Source organism: Schistocerca cancellata, chromosome 5, assembly GCF_023864275.1.
Source record: "Schistocerca cancellata isolate TAMUIC-IGC-003103 chromosome 5, iqSchCanc2.1, whole genome shotgun sequence".
Lineage (NCBI taxonomy): Eukaryota > Metazoa > Arthropoda > Insecta > Orthoptera > Acrididae > Schistocerca > Schistocerca cancellata.
This window is the reverse complement of record NC_064630.1, coordinates 759,449,155-759,472,634: the sequence shown is the minus strand read 5'-3', so window position 1 is coordinate 759,472,634 and position 23,480 is coordinate 759,449,155. Positions and strand designations below refer to the sequence as shown.

Sequence of the window (23,480 nt, the reverse complement as noted above, 5' to 3'; positions counted from 1 at the left end):
AAAGGCAAACTGCAACAGCTTGAAGGTGGGCAGTCAGGGAGATTGGCTGGTTATGAACATCATCCCATATGAGAAGCATGACTACCCCATGAGATGGAATGCCAACCTTGGGGGAAAGGTCAAAGCAGACCGGGAAGAAATGCAAGAGCTCAAAGTGGTTGTGAGGGCACAATTTAGTTTCCTGAAGACAGAGAACAAGTGGACATTGCAATGCTAAGGACAGCCATTAATCCTCTTTGTTGGATCAAAGACTGTGAGCATTCCATTGGAGGAGAGTCATGATGAGGAAAAAATGAAGGGATATCACCATGGCGGGTGTCGAGTGCCAGCCTTCGGAGACTCACTGCTACACAGCACAGAGGCAGGTGGATCCTGCTCCATGAGGTCTACAGGAGCATCAGCATTCTTCTGTTGTTGGCCTGTGGAGTCCAGTGCAGCAAAATGATTGGTGTGCAGACCAGGACATGGAGGTCAGCCAGGTGAGGGTATCATGTGGCAACATTGTTGAGGAGGATCTTCGAGTCAGTGAAAGAGAAGACCAGTTGCCTTTGTTGGACTTTTTCAAGTGTTTCCAGTTAGCAGAGGAAGAGTCAGAAGCTGGTTGGCTGGAGGGATGTAGTAGGTCTTCACGAGAGTATTCCTTTTGTCATTTCCAGCTTGCTGGTTATGTAGATGGTGACTTCGCCCCATGAGGCAAAAGTTTGGTGGCGTGTTGCACAGCTGAAGGAGGAGATGGGGATGCTACAACTAGGCTGCACAATTTCATAACCATAGTGCTAAATTTAAGGTAGCATGTCTGCTTGGCCATGTCCTTTGTGGAGTGAGAGGTAGCAAGAACAATACTGTAGGTGCCAGATGGTAGAACACAGGGTTTCTGACTAGCCATTGACTTGTGAATGACTGGGCAAGGCACTTTTTCCTTCACCTGAATCTCCTGGACAGCCTGCTCATTGAGATGCATGGGACAATCGCAGGAGGAGGAAGCAGCATGGTCACTGTTGCAGTTGATGCAGCAGGGAGAAGGAGGTGGACAATCACCTCGTGAGAATCCCAGCCACAGGTTACACATTTGGCTGGATGTTAACAGGACTCTCGAGTGTGGCTGTAAAGATGATACTGATAGCAGCACATCAAATTCGGAATATACAAACTGACTGTGATAACTTCATAACTTGCTTTGATCTTTGACGGAAGGACCACTCTATCAAAAGCGAGAAACAGAGTGTGTGTGGGCACTAAGGATGCATCTACTTTTTTCATCACCCGATGGATGGGAATGACACCCTGATCGGAGAGGTACATTTGGATTTCTGCCTCTGTCGGACCATCGAGCAGCCTAGTGTAAGTAATACCACTGGAAGAATTCAGGGTTCAAAGGGCCTTGACATGAACAGGATAGCTGTGGAGGAGCGAAGGAGAGAGCCATTGTTGTGCTTGAGAATCAGAAGTAGTCTCCAAAAGCAAAGTACCATTGCACAAACAAGACCAGGATTTCACTTGGCTGGCAATTGCACCAACTCTTTCTGTAATAAACGAATTTACCATTGCAAAGGACTGACCATCTTTAGTACAGGAAACCATGAGGAACCTTGGTATAGCTGGGAGAGTCTTTGATTTGTTAGCCTCAGTCCATTTCATTGAATGTGAAGATGATTGGCTCATTGTGAGAAAATCCCCCATGATTGCCAGCATCTCTGATGGCACACTCCTTCCAACAGGGATCCCTCTTCAGAAGGGGGCGCACCAGCCTTAGGTGATTCTTCATTCACACCTTGGGTCACACCTCCTGAACACCTGACAGAGGGACCAATCAGCAATTTGGGAAGGTAGTAGCTCTGGCAATCACCCTCCCTGGGCGTGGCCTGTACCGGGGGGTACATGTGAACCCTACCTGTCAAGCTCGGGCTGGGATTTATGTGTTACCTAGCCACCTGTTATGCATCATATGCATGGGCCAGCCTTCAGGAGCACACAGGGAGGAAGAATAAGAAAAAGAGGAACCTCAAATGCCAAAGCTGAGGACGGACAGGAGGAGGCAAACAAAGAAAGAAAACGGGATAAAAAGCAGTGGTGAGACTGTTCCAATGTCAGCCACTGAAAATGTGGAACACACTCTGAAAAACACCCAATAGATGTTTCCCAAGGGAGTGGTCAAAGAATAGCAAGAGGATAGGCATGCACCATGGAATGGAAAAGATGCTGCAAAGGCTGGGGCCAAGCATGAACCCACCAAAGAGCAGGAAGCCCCCTAGGGGGTATAAATGTTGTACCTTATGATCACAATATCAGTTAGTCACAACTGGAATCAGTTAACTCACACTAATACCTGGGTGAAACAAGCTGTGAGGATACAAAACAGAATACTCACAGAATACCACTCTTACAGCTCACCGACTTTTGTTCTTGGTAGGACACTTGGGGGAAAAAAGAAAAAAAAGGATAATAGAAAAGATAATGTACTCAAAGAAGGCCAGTGCACATGGTGACAGGTTTGTGTGGCTTCGTGGAGCACATCAGAGAAATGCTAAGAAACATGAACTGGCAGACCCTTGAAGATAAGATGGAAAATGCTCTGCAGAATGTTGGTTATACAGTTTTTGGAACCAGTATTAAGTGAGGGATCTAGGAATATGCTACAGCATCCTATGTGTTGCTCCTGAAGATACTGTGAAGACCGATATTAGATTAATTACAGAGCACTCACATCATTTATGCAGTCATTCTTCCTGTGATCTACATGGAATGTGAATGGGAAGAAACCCTAATATGTGGTACAATGAGAGTAACCTTTGTCATACAATTCACAGTGGTTTGAAGAATATGAGAGTAGATGTAGAAAAATGGAAGAAAGAGTTTATTTTTCAAAATTTGTTGTGAATCACTGGAATATTTGTATTAATGAAGCTCAGCAAAATGGGTAAAATGTCTTGGATGTGGGAGAAGTGAATCAGATCTAAAGAATATTTTTCAATATTTGGTACTGAAGTGGCATATGACTGGATATCAAACAGTGTAATACAGGGTATCCATAGTTAAAGTTCCATTTTCAAAACACTGTAGAAAGAGAACCACTCTTCAGAATGACATCAAATTTGAATAGCATACTATTGATGCAGGGGAACATCATGGAATGAAAAACTAATTAATGAAACTTTCATAAACACATGGTGCTGCAAGCATCTTATATGCACACCAACAGACATGCAGCACATGTTCCTCATTTTACATCAGAGATGCCAAACATGACTGTCTCCATGAAGGATCATGTACTGCCAGTAAAGCAGAAGAACAAGAAATGTGATTGTGCACTAACAGCCCTGCAGAAGTTTCAGACACTCAAGGTAGGAAAAAGGGCATTAGTCAGATGTCTGCTAAGGGTCTGGAGAAAATGATTACAAAAATTCGAAAAGACAGGTCCTTTTGAAGGGCAGTGTGGCAGAGGGAGGAAAGCAGTTGATCCAATGTCTGTCAAAGATGTGGGCACAGTATTGCAGGAAAGGTCAAATGATGGTGTCCACACATACAGTGCAAGGCAACCTACCTGAGTATAAAATCCTATGAAACATCCTGCATTGTTAACCATACAAAACCACCCACATTCAGGAGTTGCTTCCAGCTGACCTGGCAACAAGACAAACATTCACTATGGCATTTCTTGCTTGCATGGAAGCAGGCAATATTGGTCATGAAACATTTTGTGTACACATGGAGCTCTCATCCATCTCCTAGGACATGTCAATATGCATAACTGCAGACTATGGGCAACAGAAAATCCACACACACATCAACAGGTACCACTTCATTCTGTAAAGGTGACTATTTGGTGTGAATCGATGGCACTGTTTATCATAGGTCCCCCCTTTTAAAACAAAAAATAAATAAAAAAAAAAAAAAAAAAAAAAAGGAGATAAGTCCTGTGCATCCTGTTACCTAAACTGCCACTGTTAAATGATGTGAGAATCTTTTGTGCACCAACATTATTCCAACCCTTCAACAGTGTGTGGGTAGCATCATTTTTATGCAGGATGGCTCTCCTCCAAAAATTGTACAGCCAGAGAATCAGCTTATGCGGAAGCACTTTGAAAACACTTGAAATATCAGCCATCATTTCCCTACCGCCTGGCCACCCAGATCACCTGATCATATTCCATGTGAATACTGACTGTGTGGTTATCTGAAAGATGTGTTTAGTGCTCCAATTATGAACATAGCTGAACTGAAGGCTTGCATTGCATAACACATTCTGAGTGCGAGTCCCAGGACACTCGAATCTGCTGTGGAACATGCTGTTTCTCCATTTCAACTTGTGGCTTGAAATGGTGGACAGCGTATTGAACATGTCTTCTTCCAGTCTCACAACATTTAGAAACTGACACCATTTTGCTTTTCATACAGTTTTTGGCCCTAGGAAAATTTTGCTGTTTATGGCATTTTTGGCCTTAGAACAATTAAAAATGGATTTTTCCTGTCAGACATGGTATGTCCTTGCCATGGTGGATGGGCTTATATAACTAACAGTACCACAACTGTTGACTGCTGAACTTGTGAAGTCATGCACATTGAATAGTATGGATGGTGTAATGTGCAACTCAAACCACAGCCATAACATTGTGATTCATCTGTCATTTTTAGCTGTTCCCATTTATGTTAAGATGATTACAGTGCCATCTATTCGCAATTTTTTTTCTTTCTCCCATGAAGTTTCTCCCTGCATCAATAATATGCTGCTCAAATTTGACATCATTATGAGGAGTGGTTCTCCTTCTGCATTAATTATGGACACCCTGTATATGAAAACAGAGCTTAGGCCTACTGAAGGAAAAGAAGAACCCTGGTTCCATCACAATGATGGAAACTGTACCTCTCTTACCCACCTTACAATTTTTAGTGCAAATTGGATACACCACAAATAATAAATTAAATTTGAGTAGGACAACATGTACATGGGATGACAGTCCTAGGTACTGAAATTGAGAGTAAGTGTTAAGCTTTAATAATCCCACAGCAACACTGTTGATGTGATCAAGCATGTCTTAGTGTGGAACATTAACTCAAAAGTAATGGGACAACCATGAAGAATTTGTCACACATTCAAATCATTTTACAATCACAAGAAATGACATGAGGGCCTTTTTAGTTCTGTCAAAACTTTGATGATATGTTAAAATATGCATTCTTTTTCAGAGGACTCATTAGATAAGTGAATCTGATGGAGTCTGCAACTATGAATGATTATTCTGCTACAGGGTGCTTTCTAACTATTTCACAATTACCAAAGTAAAAAATGGAAAGAAAGTTATAAGAATCAGTAATTCTCAACAGTGCCTACTGGTGCCAACCCAGAAAGAAAAGACAGATATACCAGTGACAAAGCACGAAACTACCCAAACCTGATTGGCAGTTAAGGAATAAAATATTAAAATTTTATGCAGAATAACGTGTGATTTTGGAAAAAACGAGGCCCAGGAGGAGATTTAGGATGAACAGGTAGGTGCTTGGGTTCCTACATATAGGTAACGCCACTAGAGAGAACTCTAGATGATGAAACTGTGGAGTTAAATTGTGGTTACAATACAATCTACTTTCCACATTGTCATTGATAATCTGGAGATGATGTGGATGTGGGATTGTGTAGTATGAAATTGGAAGACATATAAAAAACAAGAGAATAAGGAAATAAGCAGATTGCCATCTGCCTTGTTCTTAAGGTACTCAGAATCTGAATCAGTTCAGCATTATTTCATGGTCTTGAACAAAACACTTTTGTTTTATTGCATAACTTACAAAAAAATAGTTTATTTAATTACCTCTGCATATGCTACAGACAATGTTCGAGCATAAAACACTTGGGAATTGTTTCTGGCAATGAATGGGTCTACGCCTTCCTTTTGTAACTCATTCAACTTTTTCTCTGTCGATATCAGCAACCAACAGATGAGCCATTCATATGCAGAAAGCAATGCTGCAGAAAACAAAACATAAAATCAATTTATAGACAATAAGTATACATACATTCCAGTAAATTTGATGTACTGTCTCAGAGAAATTCCATAATCACTTCTTGCAAAATAATTTTGTAGTCCTCATAGATTACCGCATCCCCTCTTCTCTCTCTCACTCTTTTTATTTCCTTTATCTGGTACAATACACCAGTAATTCAGACATTTGTTTCCAATACTATTTAACACTTTCCAGAGTTGACTGACCCATTTGTGAACGCTGCAGAAATGATTAAGTTAGTTAAAAATAGTAACTGGCTATTCATCAAACACAGTCTGTACCATGTACCACTTTTTAATGCTGGTGTCAAATAAAATGTAGGTCCTGACTATACTCAAAAGGAATTTTTCATTTATACCTTAATTTAAATCTAGAAATACATGTTGTATTTCAATTGAGTTAACTTACTTTTAGGACATACAGTTTCTTCTACAGACAAAGCCACAAATCTTCTTTGGAGAACGTTTTCTGCATCTTTCAAGAATGAGATGGAATGGAGTGGTGTTTCAAATACATTTTGGCTTCCTTCACTCTTCTTCCACAACTGAAGTAGCCAGTTACTCGTCTGCTGTAAGAGAACATTGTTTTCCCCTTCGTACGTACAGTTCGCATCATGGTTGTTGCGGATATCTCCGAGTCCAGATGCTGGAAAGCAAAATTATGTTAATTTAACTGTAAACCTCAAGACACAGATGTACAGTTGGAGAAAATACATTTAAAAAATGATTTCTGTTATAACAACACAGATGGGTAGGGAATGCCAGAGCTTTTACCTTTCAGATAGCCACAGTTACCACAAATGTTGATGCATTGTTTAATAGCATCTCTCACTGTCCAGCTTGCTAAAGGCTTTGCTGCACATGAAAGAGCATGGAGTTCTGGACCTAATGCTGCCTGAGAATAGAGAACACAGCAATTAGCCTCAGAGGTTCATAAGATAAATTACAGAAACATTTTAAGTATTGTCAGTATGACAATTAATTCCAGAATTAATTTGCACTTTGCAGCAGAGAGTGCAGTGTCCCACAAGGTACACAGGAGAACTTCTGTAAAGTTTGGAAAGTAGGAGAAAAGTACTAGCAGAAGTATAAAGCTAAGACAGTGGGACATGAGTCATGCCCAGTAAGTTCAGCTGATACGAGCAAAGTCTGTGGGAGGCAAAGCTCCCGGGCCTGAATCCCAATCTGACACACAATTTTAATTTGTGCAAAGTTTCACCAATTCATTCAGTTATGTTAAGAAACAAGTAAATTTTTAGGTTATTGTGTGCAAATATGTTTTTGCAACCAGTTCCCCATAAAACAGGCATTTTAAAACTCTGTGTTGCAGCTCCCAGGAATCACAAGGCCTAAAGTAGGGGTGTAGCAGTGGTGTCATAAAAATAATTATTTGGTTTATTTGCTTTCAGAGTGAGGGAACAGCCTGTGCACTAGTAGTGTAATATTTAATGAGCCAGCAACTAAGTGTTGTTACTAATGGCAACATACTAGTTGGGTTTCAAATTGTACTATGTGACTCATTTGTTTCAGTTCAGTATTGTACATCATTTGTAATTATTGCTTGTCTTCTGTGATTTGTATTTCTCTGTCAGCATGGACAATTTTTAAATGAAAGTACACAACTTGATATTTCATATGCATCATGCAGTTCTAAAGACATAATCAGATGAAAATGCTACTTGAAATTCTGTTACATGTGTACCAGAGTGTGTCATTTGTTTCGAAGTCCAAGCTACTGAAAAAGTTTTGTAATAACATGAAATGACATATGGAATCAAACCATGTGCTTTGGTAAAAAAACACACAACCACAGGAATACCTTTCCTACACGTTAGAAGAAATTACAGAACAAAATCTAAACATGGTACAATTCCTAAAAAAAAAAAGGATTCTTCCTTCATCCTACAAAGTTGCCTACAGTGTAGCAAAGAGGAAGAAACTTAACACCATAATGGTTGACTTAATTTTACCAGCTGCTGGATGTGGCATCTATTATGATAGGTGTCAGCTGCCAAGGAACTGGCAAGTGTGCTTTTGTCAGACAACCTGCTTCATTTAATACTAAGTATGGTTGATGAGAGCAATAATACGCTGGTTGAAAAACTCCATGGTAATGGTGACTTTGATATTTAGTTGGATGAAGCTACAAATAACCAAAATGATGCACATGTAATTTGTTAACTGCTGTGTATTAATGACAATAAATTTCAAGAAGATCTTTTCTGCATGAGAACAATTCTTGGAACAAAAGTAACAGACTTCTTCGAAATATGTTATATAGAAGAAAACAAATTTAATTGGGAGAGGTGTGTATAGAAATGCAGGTCATAATATGGCTGTCTGTTACACCAGATCACAAGCTCTAGTCCTTAAAGAGACTCCTCATGCTATTTGGACACACAGTTTTCTTCACATAGAAGCAGTGGCACCAAAATGCATAAGCTCTGTCCTTCACAAAGTTCTTCAATCAGTGTTTGAAGACGTAAACTTCATTAAAAGTCAGCAACATAAGTCGAGACATTTTCAACAAATGTGCATTGATATTGAGGCTGCCAACATTTCCATAATTTATTGAAGTTACTCTGGCTTTCATGCGGGAGTAAAATTCTTTAACTTGGTGCTTGGCTTCCTGCTATTCATTATGATGTACACAGTCATAGAATTCGCATGTATGAAGTTCACAAAATTCAGTTTTTTTAGATCCAATTTATGATCTTGTGAAACATTCATGATATATCTATGGCAGAAAAATATTTGTGACAAAGAGCATGTTGTAATTTATCAACTGATACGATAATACACAAGACAGAGATTACTGCCAAAACATTGTGCATGAGTTAATAAGAGTGAAAAGCTAAGTGCATTGTATGTGATAGAGGTGGGAGTGGGATGGTGAAAACTAGACAGGTTGGAAAATGAAAGATGTAGAAAGAAATAATTACTGTGAAGAAGTGCTGAGGTTTAAGAAATTAATATAAATTAAGGTCACATGAATGGCGAGACCCAAGTACATGTTGTAGCATCAGGTGCCACATGGGAAGTTTTGAGAAATTGCTGTCTGGGGAAGGAATTCAGATGGTGTGTGTGTTGAAACAAACACTGAGGTCAACACTGTCACGTTGTAGAGTGTGCTCTGCAATGGGATGCTGTGCGTTGCCCTCTGTCTATGCCTATTCATCCTGACTGATAACTTGGTGGGAGTCATACCAATGTAAAAGGCTGAACAGTGATTACATAACTGCTGGTATATGATGTGTCGCTTCACTTGTGGCTCTCCCTTTGATAGTATAGGTTTTGCCAGTTATAAGTCTGGTATAGGTGGCACAAAGGACACAACTTACAGCGAGGACAGCCACAGGGGTAGGAGCCATAGGGTAGGAACATGGATGCAGAAGGAGCACAGGGTCCGACAAGAATATTGCACAGATTGGGAGGTTGACAAAAAGCTAATCTATGTGTAGAGGGCAAAATGTCAGACAGAGTGGAGGTCATTTCAGGCCATGATTTTAGGAAGTTATAGCCTTGTTAAAGCAGCTGATTAATACATTCAAGGCCAGGATAATACCGAGTGACAAACCATGTACAGGATTGGATGTAATGGCTCGGAAAATATACTTTGGAACTAGGCTGGTGGTGTTATTGACCATCACCTCAGCCTTCAATAGACATAATTACCCCACCAGCTGTTATGCACATACTGTATGGCCTTTTACATCCATATGACTCTCACCAAGCTATCAGTTATGATAAATGGACATAAGCAAAGGGTATATACTGGCAGCACACGATATCCTGTTGCCAAGCATGCTCTACAACATGACAGTCTTGATCTCGGTGCCTGTTTCACCACACATGCCCTCTGGATTCTTTCCCCAGACACCAGTTTCTCAGGATTCCCCTGGTGGGAATTGGTGCTACAACATGTGCGTGGTTCTTGCCACCCACCTGGTCTTAATTTATTTTAATTTCTTTGGTCTCAGTAGTTCTTCACAGTAACTGTTCCTTTCTTCACTCCCTTTTAGTTTTTTACATCTTTCATTTTCTGACCTTTCTATTTTTCGACACCCCCTCTCCCACCTCTATCACATACAATGGACTTACCTTTTTGCTCTTGTTAACTTATGCACAATGCTTTGGCAGTAATCTACATCTTGCATATTACCCTGTCTTCCACCTTTAAGCTCTCAGGTTGCCAAATATCATCCAGTACAGTCCCCAACAATTAGTCTTTCCTTCTCATCCAATTTGGTAAGTCTGCTAGTCAGGGGTTTTAGGTGACTTTTCCAAATTCTACCCCCTTTCACACACCTCATCAGTCCTTTTCCACCACCTCTGTTTCTTCCCCTTCAGCTCTTCTGCCAGAAGAAGGAGCCACTGGGTCTAAAAGCTTGCAAACTTTAATACTTTTTATATATGTGTTCTTCTGCTACTGCTTGATGCATAGATTTTTTAGCTATCAAATTACATTATAAATTTTTGTGCAAGGTGGATAGAAGATATTTGATGACATATTTTCAGATTATCCAAAAATGTATACACTGAACACATTTCCTTTAAGATATCTTCAGGAAACTTAGAACAGTACAAGGGAAACAGTTCTAAATGAAACAGTAATGTAGTTACTAGATCACCTGAAAAACTAAAAAGAACTTTAGCCTCAGGAATTATCACGTCACACACCTTCTTTGCTTTTCTTTTCCACTCAGTTTTGTCCAACATCCTTTTCTTCATTATGCCATCAGTAAATTCAGTATTACTGGTGATGTCTATTTCTTCTTGTATCTTGTTCTTAAGAGTACAGCACACATTAGGGTCTCCATGTATAGCTGGCCAAAGAGAACCGTAGGAAATGATATAACTTTACCAAAGAATTTTAACCTATGATTAATGTTACAACTGGAAAGAACTTTTCATAACTAAGAGTTTGGCAAATTGTAGTTAGTTGGTTAGTTTCATATACCATGGATCACTTGCTTGATAAATAGTAATGATGTGGAATGAGTCATTTTATAGTCACATCACAAATTATTTTGTAAATATGCATTAATTAATGCATATAGTTCATACCCACCATTTTTTACACATATCAATAATGGAAGTTCTTCTATGGAATAGGGGAGAGTTGTCAAGGAGAAACCTTTTCAGCTAATTTTCTAATTTTACGTTCCTGTCTGTCGGATATTTTATATAACCGGGTAATTGATCAACAATTTTGGTTGCAGCACTGTACATCCCTTTTTGTGCTAAAGACAATTTTAATGTGGCACAATGAATGTCATTTTCTTTTGGAATTGTTATGTATGGTATTGTTCCCTTTGAACTTCAATTGATTATTTACAACAAACTTCATAAGGGAATAAATATATTGTGAAACAAGAGTCAAAATTTCTAACTCCTTAAAAAAATGTGTACAAGATGATAGTGGGTGTGCACCAGATATTATTGTTACAGCACATTTTTGAGCAATACTGGAATCATCTGTGAAAACAACTAATTCTACTTCTTGTATATTAGATCAGTTGGCTATTCCATCAATCCCATAACACTTTAGTTCACCTAGGAGAATACTGTGATTCACACAATTAGATACATCATGGAAAATACCAATTGCGGCTGTTTTGTCACTTAATACTCATAAAATTTGTTGACTGAACCTGTAAATGACATTCTCAGTAGGGCAACTCTTCTGAAATCCACACTGTGATTTACTGAGGATATTATTGTTGCTCAGGTGGGTTGGTTAGTTGATTTGGGGGAAAGGTCCAAACACTGAGGTCATTGGTCCCATCAGATTAGAGAAGGATGGAGAAGGCAGTCAGCCATGCCCTGTCAAAGGAACTGTCCCAGCATTTGCCTGAAGCAATTTTAGGGAAATCACGGAAAACCTAAATCAGGATGACTGGATGCAGGTTTGAACCATCATTCTCCCAAATGCAAGCCCAGTGTGCTAAGCACTGCACCACTCAGTCGGTGCTCAGGAGGGGTACTGTTCTAGAATACATCAGTTTCTCAACAATTTTGGAAAATGTCAGTAGTGAAATTGGTCATTAGTGATTGACATTTCTCCTATCATCTTTCTTAAAGGAGTTGAACAATGGCATATTTCATTCTCACTGAAAAACTGCCTTGAATAAGTGATGCATCACAAATTTCAGATAAGACAGGGTGTATTAAATGGTAATACATCTTCAGTACTGTGTTGGAATCATCATCAAATCTATATGAACTTTTAATTTTCTTATTGTCAGATGGGGAAGTCAATGATACAATTGCATTTTGCTTTTTCAACATATTGCTGCACTTTTTCTCTTGAAATCTTTCTCCCTATATTTTTCACTACATACATGAAATGGTTGTTAAATACATTTTCTTCCTGTGACTCATCAATTACAAGCCCTTCCATTTGAGAAAATAGTGATATTATCCTCTTCTTTGGCCAGACGCCCTATCTCTCATTACACTTCATCCCATCTCAGATTGTTGTTGGAATTACTGATTTTTATATTAATGTGCACATCTCTTGATTTTTTAACTACTTTTATTAGTAATTTTGAGTAGTTTTTGTAGTGTGCAACTAGTGCGGGATCTCTACTTGTTTTGCCAACAGATACATTTCCTTTTTCCTTTCACAAGATACCTTAATCCCTCTAGTGATCCATGGTATTTTAGATGATTGTTTAATATCCTCTCTGATGAGCTTATGTGGAAAGCTATTTGTAAATAATCATACAAATTTATCATGGAATAAATCAAAGTTTATGTTAGTATTTCATTCATTATAAATTTTATACCAGGTCATCTCTTGTAAATTATTTTTAGAAACATTGGTTATGGAGTCGTTAATTATTCTAACTGATTCTCTCTGAAAAGGATCAATATTTTACAGGACAGTTTCACTTATTGTAGATTAACTTTACAGTATGTGATTCATACACTCTATAATGTCTTTCTTGCAGTCATGAAATGTGTTTATGGATTGAGTCCTTCTAGCAGGACAAGATCGAAACAAGCACTTTCTCACCACTTCATCAAGGACCATGGTCTGCTGTAAGCTCCTTGAGAGGAATGCACATATTTCTTGCAAACTTGGGGAAGGGGGATACTACTACTACTACTACTACTACTACTACTACTACCACCACCACCACAACCATCAATAATAATAATAATAATTATTATTATTATTTAACTTGACATTGTGGTTGCTTGGTGTCACCTCACTCATTGTAATAACAACTTGATGTGTGTAGCAATGTCACAATAGCTTTTACCTCACCAGAGAAACTAGTCATAAAGGATACACAATCACAGGACTATGAAATTAATTTTTAGGGAGTCTAATTTAATTTTTACTTGTCTTATTATTCTAGCAAACTCACAGCTAACTTCTGTGCATAATGTTTGGAAGGAGACAGGAAACTCCAGAAGCTTTCTATTAGTTTACCTCTTAATAGGTAGTGGTATACAACAGCCATATGAAATATATAGCGTAAGTTTCTGCAGCAATAACAGTTAAAAATTCTGATTCCCTTATTTTCTTTCAAATTTCTTCTTGGCATACCTCCAATATAATTAGCAAAAGCTCATTCTGAACTGTTATAGATGTTCATTTTAAAACAGCTGCCTTATCCAAATGATCTTTTAGTGCTGCTTTGATTCAGCACTAAAATTAAGCCATCCTCTGAAACAGAAGGGTATGATGACAATTGAGTTTCATCATGACCACTTGAGGTTGATTCAAAGGAACCACACAAAAAATACATTCACTAAAATATTTAACACATTGTTGTGACTCGCCGATCTTTCAAAGTGCCGCCGCGCAGTAACGCACGTCCTCTACATGCGGCGCTGTCTGCCAGCCATGCAGCAGCAGCGCCACCTAAGCGGCCAGCCAGCGGCCACTAGACTTGGACTCAGATATGATTTGACTGTTAAAGTGACACACGTCTTATTCTGTTTACTTGATCTGTGACTTTCATGTATTGCATCGTCCTTGAAATATATTTGTTCAACTTGAAGTTATAACAACTGGCGATGAGGTAGTGAATTTTTCTTTTTCATCATTGACCCGGGTGTTTCAATGGCAACTATTGCAAGGTCTCATAGAACAGCAAATGCTTCTCACAAATACGATTCGTGATTTCATCGTGGCATCAAATGCGGGGCGTCTCTCATCGTTGTCTCTACCTCCTTTTCCTCTTTACGGCGAGACGGTGGAAGACTGGTCTGATTACGAAAAACGTCTCTGACAGCACTTCTTGGCATTTCATGTCGTGGATGACCAAACATGTAAGTCTCTGTTCTTTTCATGGATTTTACCTTAAATGTATCAGTTGTTGTCGCAATTGGCTCCTTTGAAAGATCCTGCGTCTTTGTCCCTTGCTGAAATGTGCTAACTTCTGTCCATCTATTTTCAAAAGCATACGCATGTGCTAGCCTCTCATGTTGCCTTTTATCGTTGTCAAAAACAACCGAATCAATCCTATCGCGCTTGGGCTGCTGAACTTCATGGCCTCAGTAGAAAGTGTCAATTTCTTACTGAAGTTCACAAAGAATCCTAAGCCGATTCCATGGATGGGATGCTATTATCCGGTCGGCGCCTGACAAAGAAGTTAGGCAACGTGCCCTTCAGTTGGCAAATCCAACTCTAGATGAAGTCTTATCCATCACTCAGTCTTTTGAAATTACTCGTGTCGCTGGAGTGCAAATAGAGGCATGGGGTGACGTCCAGGAAATACAACCTCTGTGCGCAGTACACTCCCAAGTGCAGCCGCGTGTTGTGGTGCTGGCCGCCGCCCCAAAATCATCTTTGTCACCGTCGCCTTCACCTGAGAAGCCCTGGGAGCGTACTCATGCTGACTTCATGGGACCTTTTTGAGGTACTTATTGGCTTCTCGTTATTGACGCCTACTCTAACTTTCCTTTCATTGTCTGTTTCCCGTCGCCTACCATCGCGGCAACCACCAATGCTCTAGCTCGCATTTTCTCTTTGGAAGGCCTTCCCTCTACTCTTGTTACTGATAATGGTCCGCAATTTGCCTCTTACGATTTTGTGGATTTTTGTGCCCATCACGGCGTCATGCATGTCACGGCCCCTCCATTCCATCCAGACTCAAACGTGAGGCTGGTCCACACATTTAAGGCTCAGATGAGGAAACTCCTGACTTCTTCTGCTGCTGATGATGCGCTTCTCCAATTTCTAGCTTCTTACCGTTTCACCCCCATGGGCAACCACAGCCCAGCTGAGCTCTTATTTGGCCGACAACCCCGCATGCTACTTCATCTTCTGTGGCCTTCCACCTCACGGCTGTGGGTGCCTTTGTTTGGCCGTTTCACTGCCGACGACCTTGTAAGGGTATGGGGATATGGCAGGTGGCCAAAATGGAGTCCTGGCTGCATCTTACGACACCATGGCCGACGCCTGTATGAAATCCAGACGGACACGAGTGTTGCAGTGCATCATTCGGACCAGCTTCAGCCTCATGTGCAGGCAACGCCTGTTCTGGATGCCGGCTCTATCTGAGGCTCGGGATCCTGGAATCTCTCATTACTCACAACGCAGTCCTCTCACCATCATATCGGTGCCAGCATAAGAACTGACGCAAATAGGACACGTGCCCGTGCAGGAACCAGATGACCATCATCTGTCACAGCAACTCTAACTAGCCTCCTTCTCCTACGGACGCGGACACGTCGCCCATGTCTCCTGTTATAACAACTGGACTTGCTGCAACAGGCAGATTGGTGCACGGGGCCCCAGCAGATTCGACCCCCACGTCTCCTGTCATCTCGACCCGTTATCATCGGGACACTTCCGTCCGTACGGGAAGTCTCCTCCTTGAGACTTTACGGCCAGTCAAACAACACCTATGGATGTTAGCAATCTACAGTCCACCTCCACCAAGACCTGTGCAAAAACTTCAAAAGGGGAAAAAGTGTTGTGACTCGCCGATCTTTCAAAGTGCCGCTGCGCAGTTACGCGCCTCCTCTACATGTGGCGCTGTCTGCCAGCCATTCAGCAGCAGCGCCACCTGCAAAATACTAACACGAATTATTTACAGATGAATGGAAAAACTGATAGAAGCCGACCTCAGGGAAGATCAATTTGGATTCTGTAGAAATACTGAAACATGTGAGGCAATACTGACCCTACGACTTATCTTAGAAGGTAGATTAAGGAAAGGCAAACCTACATTTCTAGCATTTGTAGAATTAGAGAAAGCTTTTGACAATGTTAACTGGAATACTCTCTTTCAAATTCTAAAGGTGGCAGGGGTAAAATACAGGGAGCGAAAGGCTATTTACAATTTGTACAGAAACCAGATGGCAGTTATAAGAGTTGAGGGGCATGAAAGGGAAGCAGTGGTTGGGAAGGGAGTGAGACAGGGTTGTAGCCTCTCCCCGATGTTATTCAATCTGTATATTGAGCAAGCAGTAAAGGAAACAAAAGAAAAATTTGGAGTAGGTATTAAAATCCATGGAGAAGAAATAAAAACTTTGAGGTTCGCCGATGACATTGTAATTCTGTCAGAGACAGCAAAGGACTTGGAAGAGCAGTTGAATGGAATGGACAGTGTCTTGAAAAGAGGATATAAGATGAACATCAAGAAACGTAAAACAAGGATAATGGAATGTAGTCGAATTAAGTCGGGTGATGCTGTGGGAATTAGATTAGGAAATGAGACATTTAAAGTAGTAAAGGAGTTTTGCTATTTGGTGAGCAAAATAATCGATGATGGTCGAAGTAGAGAGGATATAAAATGTAGACTGGCAATGGCAAGGAAAGCATTTCTGAAGAAGAGAAATTTGTAAACATCGAGTATAGATTTAAGTGTCAGGAAGTCATTTCTGAAAGTATTTGTATGGAGAGTAGCCATGTATGGAAGTGAAACATGGACAATAAACAGTTTGGACAAGAAGAGAATAGAAGCTTTTGAAATGTGGTGCTACAGAAGAATGTTGAAGATTAGGTGGGTAGATCATGTAACTAATGAGGAGGTATTGAATAGGACTGTGGAGAAGAGAAGTTTGTGGCACAACTTGACTAGAAGAAGAGCTCGGCTGGTAGAACATGTCCTGAGGCATCAAGGGATCACAAATTTAGCATTGGAGGGCAGTGTGGAGGGTAAAAATCGTAGAGGGAGACCAAGAGATGAATACACTAAGCAGATTCAGAAGGATGTAGGTTGCAGTAGGTACTGGGAGATGAAGGAGCTTGCACAGGATAGATTAGCATGGAGAGCTGCATCAAACCAGTCTCAGGACTGAAGACCACAACAACAACAACAACACATACTATTCCTAACTTCTTTGTTAAATTCTGCAATTTTCTTTCTATATGCACTATCCAATTGTTCAGTTATGTTGAGAGTTCCAAAAAGTGCTACTCTAAGCAATTTTTGTGCATGAACAGCTGAAGAATCATGCTTCTTCACCTTGGCACCCAGATTATATTTGTCCATAACTCCCACTTTTGTTCACAAGGGATCCCCATGAACAACAGGGATGGGAAGCAGAATAATGCCTTTTTAACTTTGTAGTCACATAACCATTGTTTTTTATAAATATCCATTTAAAATGGTCTGTTAAACTGTCAATTTCCAGTATTAATATTGTGCACAATATTTAAAACTGGAAATGTTCGTGCTAGTCTTTTATGGCAAGCTTCTCCTCAACAGAAAGATGGTAATGGTTTGTACCTTGTAAATTATTTACACTGTTCATTTTCAGTCATAGTGCACACTACTGAGTATGTGACAAGCTATTTAACACTGTCCAGAATGTACCACATACAGCAATGCTTAGAAAACTATTGCATTAAAAACCAAAACACTCAATCACCTAGAATCACCACAACACCTATTCACAACTTTCTTAGAAATAATATTCATCCACATGATCAATGTAAACATTACAGCTGCAGCAACACAAACAATCACAATATTCTAGCAATTTTTCCCAATGTGACAATGTTATCATTAAATCTAAGCTCTATTTAGCACTGACAAAAATATAAAATACAATTATGCTGATGAGAAAACTTTTCCTCGGAATATCTGTGAATGGGAATGCGACTTGTAATGGATCTGGGAGATGAGTTCTTTTCTACCGGATTTGTCGATACCAAATCTAATGAGGGAGGTTGTAAATGTTTTCTTATATTTTTTGTGAATTGTAATTTGCCTTATTTTATGCTAATTTGCTTATATGTTCAAGAGTGACAGCATAATGATTAATATTAGTAGATGTGACGAATAAAGAGACTGGTTACTAGTGGAAGCTTGTGTGTTGTGTGAAATGGCTTCTTTGACCGTAGTCAGTCAGCAGTGAACACTGGGTGTGTGACGGTGGAACAATCTACAGGTCCCCGTTATAATAATTTGCAAATGACCAGCAAAAATGAGTTATTCTACTACTTTTTTATATAAACATCAAGAAGGAAGCACATTCAGAAAAATGGTATTTGAAGCACCAAAAATGAGGCAAACACATTAAACCAGGATATTTCCGCAGCTGACAAAACAGCGTTATGGAGTCATACTTTCACTAGACGACTGAAGCCAACACAAAAAAGTCAAATATCATCTTATAAACATCCAAGGAAAAGTGAGTACTGTCACAAAATATGCTAAATTCAAGTATATGAAAATAGTGAGCATATTTCAGACTCCACTATCCGGCACCGGATCCTAACATGGATTCTCTGCTGGGTGTGAGGAAGAGGATGGTGAGAGCATGTCCATGGATGTCTCCTGATGACAGAATAACAACATTTATTGATCAACTGTAATACAACAGTTGTTGGTCCTCTGAGCGATGTTTGCTTCCACTTGCAATATTCTTGGCGGTGATGAAGATGGCTGGTGGATACATTCCCTGGCACCTGCTGCTGCGTCTGTAGCTGAGGTGGTGTAACTCAAATCTGCAGCTGAGGCAATGGTGCTGGCCTTGCTGTGTCATATTGTTGCAGCTGGAACCAATGCTGTGGGTCTCTGTTGTGATCATGGTTGGGGAAAGGGGGGGGGGTGATGTTACAGCAGTGGGACAGGTCAGTGCCCTGTCTCAGCAACCACCCCCAGTGGTGGCTGTCTGGTGCCAGCGTACCAAGGTCCTTGGCTCTTGCCCTGGTTATGGTGTTCATGATGGCAGTACACCAGTATGGCAGTGACAGAGCATTACAACTTTGCACTCCTATTATAGGCAGCTGCCTGCTGTGGGCATCCGATGACAGTGATGATTACAATGGCAGTGACAAACTGACACCTCTTAGGCAATGACCTGCATCACAACGGTGACTGTTATGATGACTGTGATGACTCCAAATTGGTGGAAGCACTGAGTTACACAGGCTCTCCATCACTTCAGTGCCTCACGCTGGTTGATGATGACAGACTGGCTGCCAGTCCTTAAATACAGCTTTCCTCCACTGATGTTCTGGTTCTTCCTCTTCAGCAGGTCAGTAGAATATTCTGGTCTTGTCTGGCTGGCATAACTAACCCCATTATTGCCCTTGATGTTGACACCCTGGCATACGGCGAACTGCTTCTTGTCACATCATCGGCTGGTTGGTAATAAAGCATTCTCCTGTGTAACTTAACTTGGCACTTCGACAACCCACTTGTGTCACAGTATCAAACCATTAAGACATGCAACTGAATGTAATGCACAAATGACTTCTGGCCCCCAATATTCCTTCACATTTTAACTAGTTTCATTACTGTAAAACTCCTACTTTTAAGTAACTTAATCAATCCAATCATGTGAAACTCTACGTTCCCCCCTTGCTCAGAAAGAATGGGACCCCACATTCTGCCTCTACAACTATTTACACTCGACTATTTACATAGTTTTGAACCCTCTACCAATACTGGACTTGTATCATATTTACATGGTTTGCTTCCTTTGAAACTATACATTATGGCTTGTCACTACTAAATACACCACATTTCTTTTATACATCATTGTTCACTATGGTCCTTGAGTACACTTGGTCTTTACCTTCATGACTGTTCACTCATTACACTGCCTTGTCGATGATGGTGCCATTTTGATTGGTTTGAACCCGTAGGCTGAAGGTTAGGAGATGTGGAATCTGGGAAACTCTTCTCTTGAAAAATAAATATGTAACTGCAACCATCACAAGGAATACACAAGCAGCTGATGGTGATGAACCAATAACTACTAGTTGCTGCTACTGCTTACTTCTATATCTTTTCATGTGCTCTAAGAGATGTTCCATGGTAACACAACCATGTTAGCTGGCAATCATATGATCCAGAGAGATGAGCAGGTCCTCATCAGTCATATCATTAACAAACATAAGGTGTTCATGGGGCAAAACTGAGGAAGGTAGGTCAGGTACATAAATTAAGGAATGAACCATACTGATGGCTATGGTTTCCATTATCAGTGCTGGTAAATGGAAAGTGGGTCCAGATATCTCACAACCAGTTCCATTAAATATTAATCCCTGACTCTGTAGAACCAACCTTTGTGCACCATCTAACTTGACCTGCTTATAACATGTACAAATAACAACTGTTGGCTCTGCCACTGAATATAACCAGTGCTGTCCTACCCTCTGTAAATATTCCCCCTCCTCTGACAATACTTCCTTAGGGCATTCTGCAAAGCCCTTCTCAAACATAACAATGCAAACTCACAAGACTTCAGTACTTTATGCACTAACTTCAAAGGTCAGATGGTAACCGGACCAGTGTGACAGTGTAATAACTCTTGTGCAGACATTAACACATGACTGTATCTGTCTGGTGCTACTAGTAAGATCTCCTGCACCTTTAGTTAGACGTACTTCCGCAAAGATTCCCATGCTACTGGGTACGCATGTACTGCAAAGCACTCCAAATAACAGTCTCTACAAGTTAGTGGTATTGTACACTAACTTCCAACTGAGTCCCTGTCTGTTGGCTTGTAATGGAAGCCAAGCAGTAGTATTTAGTGAAGTAATCCTGTCTTGCAGGTTTTATAAGTCCCAAAGGCACTGGCAGAGCAGTCTGAATTTCTTTTAAACATATCAACATTCATTCTGGTGGTAGTAGAACAGGTGTAAGTTGACCATGCATGATGTGCAACAGTGCTTCCTGCAACTTCACAGTTTCAATACGGGCATCCGTCAAGCTGTTATCAAGGTTGTGTAATAATGTGGCAATCATTAACTGTGCATCAGTATTGTCCAAGCAATCGCCAATAACATGCAAGTCCTGATTAGTGGTTTTGGCAGATGAACTAATATGGAACATTAAAAAAGTGGCCAACTCATGAAGCTGCCGAGAGTTGTTCAGCACATCGCTTTCCAAACTGGCGAGCTCGGCTGCTTGCAAATTCACTATCTTCTGGTTGCTTTCTGCCTTCTTCTCAGCTTCCTATAGTGCCTTACTGACGTTAATTATATCATCTGCATCAGCTGATTCTATGAACCTGTGTCCAGCCAACTTCTTTTTCGCACGACCTGTGGTATTAACTCTGTAGTCTGTAGTTTTTTTGTTTTGGTTTTAGGGCGCAAAACTGCTATGGTCATTAGCGCCCGGTCTGTGACTTAGGAAAACATAAAAAACCGAAAACGGAAACAAGCAGCAATGGGAACGAAAGTCATAAAATTGGAGAAACTAAAAGCAGAAGGAAGGCTTAAAAATCCACTACAGAAAGGGGTTGGTTATCCCAAAAAAGGCTTCAAATGACTGACTTCATTTCACTGGCACTAATGAACTCTAGAACGCGATCGGCTGAGCACGTGTCATCTGCTAAAATTGACGATATATCAGGCGACAGCTGTAGACGGGCGCGTAACGGATTAAAATAGGGGCACTCAAATAAAAGGTGTCTTACCGTCCACAGCTGAGAGCAGTGGGGACAGAGTGGGGGAGGATCGCCGCTTAAAAGATGTCGATGGCTAAAAAGACAGTGCCCTATCCGGAGTCTAGTTAGAATTACCTCCTCCCGACGACGCGTTCGGGAGGAAGAGGTCCAAGCACAAGGAAGAGTTTTCACGTCCCGCAATTTATTTTGGGGAAGTGTCGACCAATGCGCGTGCCATAAATGAACAACACGACGACATAAAACGCTCCGTAGATCGGCAAAGGGAATCAATTGAATAGCTGGCCGAAGAAGAGAGACTGCAGCCTTGGCTGCAATATTGGCCGCCTCATTTCCGCAGATACCAACGTGTCCCGGGAGCCAGAGGAACGCCACCGAGACGCCCCCCAGCTGGAGCAAGCGCAGACAGTCCTGAATCTGGTGGACCAGAAGGTGCACAGGGTAAAGAGCTTGGAGACTGAGGAGAGAGCTGAGAGAATCTGAGCAGATAACGTACTGTATCCGCCGATGGCGGCGGATGTAGTGGACAGCCTGGAGAACAGCGTAAAGCTCTGCAGTATAAACCGAACACTGGTCAGGAAGCCGAAAGTGATTTGGGGTGTCGCCAACAATATAGGCACTCCCTACACCTAACGATGTTTTCAAGCCGTCGGTGTAAATAAATGTGGCGTCCGTCATTTGTGCACATAGAGCAGCAAATGCCCGACGATAAACAAGTGAAGGGGTACCATCCTTGGGAAATCGACAAAGGTCTCAGAGCAGGCAGATCCGGGGACGGAGCCAAGTCGGTGCTGTACCCCAAGTTGTCAAGGAGGTTTTAGGAAAGCGGAAGGAAAGAGAATGGAGCAGTTGACAGAAGCGGACTCCCGGTGGTAGTAGGGAGGAGGGGCGGCCTGCATACCCTACATCAAAGTAGGCATCGAAAAAAATGTCATGGGCTGGATTAGCAGGCATGGAAGACAGATGGCTTGCATAACGACTCAGAAGGACTGCTCGCCGATTGGACAGCGGAGGTTCAGCAGTCTCAGCATAAAGGCTTTCCACAGGGCTGGTGTAAAAAGCTCCAGACACTAAACATAATCCAAGGTGGTGGATAGAGTTGAGACGCCGAAGAATAGACGGCCGAGCAGAGGAGTAGACTATGCTTCCATAGTCCAATTTCGAGCGCACTAAGGCGCGATAGAGGCGGAGAAGGACCACTCGGTCCGCTCCCCAGGAGGTACCATTCAGGACATGGAGGGTGTTGAGGGATCGCAGACAGCGAGCCGAAAGGTAGGAAACGTGGGAGGACCAGCACAGTTTTCTGTCAAACATAAGACCCAAGAATTTAGCGACGTCTGAAAATGGAAGGTTGACAGGACCTAGATGTAAGGAGGGCGGAAGAAACTCCTTACGTCGCCAAAAATTAACACAAACGGTCTTACTGGGAGAAAAACGGAAGCCGGTGTCGATGCTCCAAGAGTGGAGGCGATCGAGACATCCTTGAAGACGTCGTTCAAGAAGGCTGGTCCATTGAGAGCTGTAGTAGATTGCAAAATCGTCCACAAAGAAGGAGCCTGAGACATCAGGAAGGAGACAATCCATAATTGGAGTGATGGCAATGGCAAACAGTACAACACTCAGCACGGAGCCCTGGGGTACCCCGTT

At 41.2% G+C, this 23,480-nt stretch overlaps 1 protein-coding gene across 4 annotated transcripts in view; it reads right to left on the bottom strand.

Moving 5' to 3' along the window:
* Window positions 1-23,480, bottom strand: part of LOC126187665 (peroxisomal acyl-coenzyme A oxidase 3-like) — a 319,748-nt gene that overhangs the window by 55,810 nt on the left and 240,458 nt on the right. For all 4 annotated transcript variants that reach the window (XM_049928892.1, XM_049928893.1, XM_049928891.1 and 1 more), the window contains 3 exons: window positions 6,774-6,894; window positions 6,409-6,645; window positions 5,808-5,962 (listed from right to left, as the gene is read on the bottom strand). In XM_049928892.1, the coding sequence (XP_049784849.1) occupies window positions 5,808-5,962; window positions 6,409-6,645; window positions 6,774-6,894 (513 nt within the window). The remainder of the gene's footprint in view (window positions 1-5,807; window positions 5,963-6,408; window positions 6,646-6,773; window positions 6,895-23,480) is intronic.